The 6,000-nt window shown below is 66.3% G+C and overlaps 1 protein-coding gene across 1 annotated transcript in view; it reads left to right on the top strand.

The window, feature by feature from the left end:
* The first annotated feature begins 447 nt into the window (after positions 1 to 447).
* TPM4 (tropomyosin 4) overlaps positions 448 to 6,000 on the top strand; it is a 28,252-nt gene continuing 22,699 nt past the window's right edge. Inside the window, exon 1 of the mRNA XM_012758417.3 lies at positions 448 to 576. Coding sequence (XP_012613871.1) covers positions 463 to 576 — 114 coding nt within the window. The 5' untranslated portion in view covers positions 448 to 462. The remainder of the gene's footprint in view (positions 577 to 6,000) is intronic.

The raw sequence follows: 6,000 nt of genomic DNA, 5'->3' as shown, positions 1-6,000 counted from the left end.
AGCACAGGAGCCTCCCCAGTGCTCCGCGCCCACCCTCACGTGCGCCCTTCACCCCTCCCAGCGACAGGTGGGGAAACCGAGGCCACCCGGAGCGCCCCGCCCCCGGGGCCCTGCCGCCAGGGGTCCCTCCGTGCCCGCCGTGCCCGCACGCCCACGCGGGACCCGTGTCACCAGGTTAAAAATGGAAACAGCCCCGGCCCTCTTGCTTCCCTCCTCCCTGGAAGGCAACCCGAGGCCCAAATAAGGCGCGGCCGCCCGCACGCCGCGAGCCGGCCCGGTGCTGGGGGCGAGTGGCGGCTGGCCCGGCCTCCAGGCTTGGGCCTCCTCCAGGCTTGGGCCTCCTCCAAGTCGCGCCCGCCGGGCTGGGCGCACCGGCAGCTATAAGGGCCTGCCCCGCCCGGGAGGCTCACTCCGGAGGCCGCCGCCGCCACAGCCCGGACACGGCCGCCCCGCCGCCCCGCCATGGAGGCCATCAAGAAGAAGATGCAGATGCTGAAGCTGGACAAGGAGAACGCCATCGACCGCGCCGAGCAGGCCGAGGCCGACAAGAAGGCCGCCGAGGACAGATGCAAGCAGGTGCGCCCCCCGCGCTGGGCCGCCCCCGCCCGCGCCCTCTCTGTGCCCGTCCCCTGCCCGGGAAGCCTGCCGGGGAGGGACGGGGGGAGAGCGAGCGAGGCGGTCCTCCCTCCCGGGAACCCGGGAACGTAGGCGTGTCTGCGTGTGCGTGCGCTCCCGTGTGGCGCGCGTCTGTCTGGGTTGTGCGTGCGAGTGTCCCGGCGGGGGGCTGGGGTCGCCGTGAGGACGGGCGTGTGCGAGGGGACGCGTGAGCCTGGGGCTGCCGCCCTGGGTGCCGGGAAGCAGCTGTGACGGAGCGTGGGTGTGTCCGGGACTCTGTAGGTGTAGACGGTGTGTCAGCGTGTCCCGGACTCTGCAGGTGTAGACGGTGTGTCAGCGTGTCCCGGACTCTGCGGGTGTAGACAGGGTGTGTCAGCCTGTCCCGGACTCTGCTGGTGTAGACGGTGTGTCAGCGTGTCCTGGACTCTGCTGGTGTAGACAGGGTGTGTCAGCGTGTCCCGGACTCTGCTGGTGTAGACGGTGTGTCAGCGTGTCCCGGACTCTGCTGGTGTAGACGGTGTGTCAGCGAGAGTCCGTGGAGGGTAGAGTGGCCGTGCGCGCTTATGCAGAGGTGGCCTGACGGTGACCGAGTGCACGTGTCCAGGTGGCTGTGCGTTTGCGGCAGCACACGCGTGTGTGTTGGGGGCTGGGGGGTTTTGTTGGCATGTAAGTCACGCGTGTTTGGACATGTGTGTTTTTGTTGGGGGGAGGTTGGGGACTGTGTTCAGGACTGTATTTCTTTATTTCTTTTCTTTTGAGACAGAGTCTCACTCTGTCACCCGGGCTGGAGTGCCGTGGTGTCAGCCCAGCTCACAGCAACCTCAAACTCCTGAGCTCAGGCGATCCTCCTGCCTCAGCCTCCCGAGTAGCTGGGACTACAGGCATGCGCCACCATGCCCGGCTCATTTTTTCTATATATATTAGTTGGCCAATTAATTTCTTTCTATTTATAGTAGAGACGGGGTCTCGCTCTTGCTCAGGCTGGTCTCGAACTCCTGACCTCGAGCGATCCTCCCGCCTCGGCCTCCCAGAGTGCTAGGATGACAGGCGTGGGCCGCCGCGCCCCGCCAGTGACTGTGTTTCTGCTGGGAGGTGTGCGTGTCCGCTGGCGTGTGTGCTCGCGTGCACTCCGGGCAGTGAGCCGCGGTGCAGAGCCGTGCGTGAGTGTGGGTGACCCGTGCCCGTGTACCCAGCAGCACGCAGCTGTGACAGGGGGCTGGGGGTCCACTCGGCGGCTGCCCAAGCAGGGTGGCCCCGTGCCCGGGTGGGTGGTGGGGACCGGGGGCTGCGACCCGCTGAGGGTTGACCGAGCCGGGCCCGGGGACCGGGGTGGAAGGCGAGTGGGCAGTGAGGCCGAGAAGCGCAGGGTGTCCCCGTGAGTCTGGGGGTGCCCCTGCCGCCCCTGCTGCACGCCTGGGGGCAGGGAGGCCAGTTCCCACCCCCCACCCCCGCAGCCCGGGAGCCCACACAGAGCCAGGGCTTTGGGGACCAGAGTCCCAGGAGGCCCCGCCAAGCGGGGAGCCGGGGGTCTCCGAGGGGCCAGAGCAGACACCAGCCGCCCAGGTCTGGTGGCCGGGGCGGCGGGCGGCAGCAAGGAAGGGAGTCCCCACGAGGCCCGCCACAGCCCAGGGTCCACCGCCAAGCCCTCGGGGGCGCCCGGGTCCCAGATAAGCCCAGGGAGACACCCAGGCCGGGTGACACCGGGCGCCCGGCCCTGCCCGGTCCCGGCGCCAGGACGGCCCCTGGCCGGCAGGTCAAGGCGGCGGCTCTGGGCCCTCCCCTCTCTGGGCCTCGGCGGCCACAGGTGCGAGACAGGGAAGTCCTGGTGGCACCTCAGAGTGACTGTGCAGGTGGAGCCCTTGGCAGGGCGCCCGGCGCAGAGCAAGCACTCGGCAAGCCAGCGCGGGGGCGCTTCCTGCCCCGCCCGGCTTCCCCTCTGGGCCGCCCCATCCCCCAGTGTCCTGGGACTGCCCTGAGTCAGTGACACATCTGCACCGGCCAAGCCCCACCCCTGCCACATACTCCCTCCCCCTTCCCTGTGCCCCTCCCTGGCACACACAGAAGTCCCGTCCTGTGCTGGCCCCTGGACTGTTGGCTTCCGGTCCTCGCTCAGCCCTCGCTCCCCTCGGTCACTGGAGGGGCTTAGCCAGAGATTCAGGGAGAAGTTAAGTCTCTAATTCTCACTAAGATGTGAGTGACTGATACAGCTTAATCCCCCAAAGGCAGCCACAAGTTCAAAAGGGAAGGATCCTCAAAGCCTTCAGCCAGCCGTATGGCCAAAGAGGTGGGGACAGATCGTCCAGCCTCCAGTTGGCTTTTCATTGCGCTTTTTACAATTTTTTTTTTTTTTTTTTTAGATAGAGTCTCACTTTGTTACTCAGGCTAGAGTGAGTGCCGTGGCGTCAGCCTGGCTCACAGCAACCTCCAACTCCTGGGCTCAAGCGATCCTCCTGCCTCAGCCTCCCGAGTAGCTGGGACTACAGGCACGCGCCACCACGCCCGGCTCATTTTTTCTCTATATATTTTTAGTTGGCCAATTAATTTCTTCCTATTTATAGTAGAGACGGGGTCTCGCTCTTGCTCAGGCTGGTTTCGAACTCCTGACCTCGAGCCATCCGCCCGCCTCGGCCTCCCAGAGTGCTGGGATGACAGGCGTGAGCCACCGCGCCCGGCCTACAATTTTTTTTTTCCCCCACAAAGCCACCCACTTCGGTGGACTCAGGTTCAAATCAGGGCTGGGGCTTCCTCTAGCTTTGTGACTCAGAAAAGGGCACCTTCCTGCGCTTCTCTGAGCCCTCAGTGTTCTCGTCTGTGAAATGGGGGCGAACGGTGCCTTCCGATGGCCAAGCGTGGAACCCAAAATCCCAGAGCCGCACCGGGTGGAGGCCCAGCCCTGCCTGGCAACAGGGGCGGGAGGTGGCGAGGGACTCAACTTACCCAGAGTGCCGTTAGCTGCAGGAGGCCAGAGACAGCAAGTCTCGGGTCCAGCCTGAGCCTTGGGGACGCTCGGGAAACGGCCCCAGTTCCCGGCTCTGCCCTTCCAGGGTGGGAAGAGGGCAACGCCGGGCCAGCCCCGCCGCTTCCTGCCCGCTCCCCTCCCCGGGCAGCGACATCCTCCTCGCCTGGCCTTTGACCCCACATCCCGCCGCTGCGGCCCTGCCCTGGGCTCCCCCCAGCGCGTGGGGACGAAGATGTGTGCAGCCCATGATCCTCCTAGCCATCTCACCAGCGGGGAAACTGAGGCCCACAGGAGGGCAAGGCTGCACACGCCCGCACCTGCCTTGAGCGTGGAACTGTGTCACTACCCCGCCCACAGGGCTCCCACGCGGGGGCCTGGCCCCCACGACTCCCAGGCTGGGAGGGGGGGCAGAGTGAGGTGTGGAAGTCCCCAGCTCAGGGGGCAGGGCTGGGACAGAGGCTGGGGGAGCCGGAGGGGTGGGGAGCACTCCCCCCAGGGAGGCAGGGCCGGCCACCGAGGGGGTGGAGGACCGGAGTCCTCCCAGCGGAAGGTGGGGAGCAGGGCGGTTGGGGGTGGGCACGGCGCGGCCCACTGGCCGAGCAAGCCAGCTTGGATCCAAGCCCCAACCTGCGTGGCCCTGGGCCAGTCCCTGCCCCTTAACCCGGGCCTCGGTTCGCCCTTCTGCAGCGCGGGGTCACGCCCGGCCCACTCTAAATGCCGGCAGCCCTCTCGCCTGTCCAAACGCGGCCAGAAAAGTCGTCCAGACCCCAAACTACCTTTTTTTTTTTTTGAGACAGAGTCTCCCTTTGTTGCCCAGGCTAGAGTGAGTACCGTGGCGTCAGCCTAGCTCACAGCAACCTCAGACTCCTGGGCTCAAGCGATCCTCCTGCCTCAGCCTCCCGAGTAGCTGGGACTACAGGCATGCGCCACCATGCCCAGCTCATTTTTTCTCTACATATTTGTTGGCCAATCAATTTCTTTCTATTTATAGTAGAGACGGGGTCTCGCTCTTGCTCAGGCTGGTCTCCAACTGCTGACCTCGAGCAATCCGCCCGCCTCGGCCTCCCAGAGTGCTGGGATGACAGGCGTGAGCCTCCGCGCCCGGCCTCCAAACTACCTCTAAACCCTGCTGAGTGCAGAGCTGTCGGATTCGCGCTGGGCCTTCTTGCGTGTGAGGAGAGGCCTGGCCGGGCACGCAGCCGGCGCCCAGCGAGTGCCGTGGCCCACGGACCCGGGAGGAAGGCAGGTGCATGCCGGGTCAGGGCTGACCTGGGAAACGTCTTTAAGGAAACTGGCTCGTTTTTCTCGGTCCAGGCAGAAGTTCGGAAGCAGCTGCCCGTGTGCTCAGAGACCACCGCCTCAGGGCTTCCATCCCGCAGATGGGTAAACCGAGGCCAGCGTAGGAAACAGGGGTCACGCGGCTGGGATTTGGAGCCGGGCTTCCAGGCTCCCCCCCCTACCACCCTAAACCTCCCAGAGGTCAAGTTCAGGCCCTGTTGGACCGTGGCTTCGGCTGGAGCCGCCACCTGCCCCGGGCTGGGCCAATTCACCTTCCCCCCGCGGTTCATGGGCAGCGTTGGGGTGTCCCGGGGAACTTGAGACAGAGCCGCCCCCGCTGCTGTCTGCAGCCCCTCAGCTAGAGACCCCCGCAGGCACCTCAGTGGCTTCGGCCGGCTGGAACCCCAGCCTCTGCCCGCAGGCGGCCTCCCCCAACTGCTCCCCCAGCCCTGCCCAGCGGTGGGCGCTCACCGTGGGTGGGGGATGCTGCCCTGGCCGGGGCCCTATTAGGAGTTTGCACTGGGGGGGGGCGCGTTCTGCACAGCGTCCAAGGGTGAGCGCCGACCCAGGGCGGATCCAGAGCTCGGTCTAGAAGCCGCGGGGCGCAGCTTTTATGGCATACCCCCTCCTTCGGGGAGGAAGAGGAGAGAAGCGAGTCACAGAGGAAGGAGAGCCGGCCGCCGTGAGGGGCAGGGCCAAGGGCACCGTGGTCCCGGCCACCTCGGGCATTTGTAACAGAACACGGAGGGCTGGCGGTGGCGGCGGGCCTCAGCAGCACGCATTTGTCCCTCCCGGTCCTGCAGACCGCACGTCCCAGATCGAGGTGCAGGCACAGCCGGTGCCTGGCACCAAAGGCTCTCTGGGTGGCTTGTGGCCGGCCGCCACCTTGCCGCGCCCTTACCTGCAGCGGGAGGAACAGGCTCTGGTCCCTTCCTCCTCTCGCCAGGGCGCCAACCCCACCGTGGAGGGCCACCCTCGCGACCTCACCTAAACCCAACCACCTCCAGTCCCCATCACTCGGGGGACGAGGGCTCCGGGATAGGAATCTGGGGGTGGGGACAGAGCGTTCAGGCCTTGACGGGCCCGTGCTCAGGAGAGGCGGGTTCGAGTCCTGCGCTGAGTGTGGCCTGGAGAAGGTCACTCCACCT

This window comes from Microcebus murinus, chromosome 4, assembly GCF_040939455.1.
Source record: "Microcebus murinus isolate Inina chromosome 4, M.murinus_Inina_mat1.0, whole genome shotgun sequence".
Lineage (NCBI taxonomy): Eukaryota > Metazoa > Chordata > Mammalia > Primates > Cheirogaleidae > Microcebus > Microcebus murinus.
Note: the sequence above shows the minus strand (reverse complement) of the source record. Positions and strands in the feature narration are given on the sequence as shown.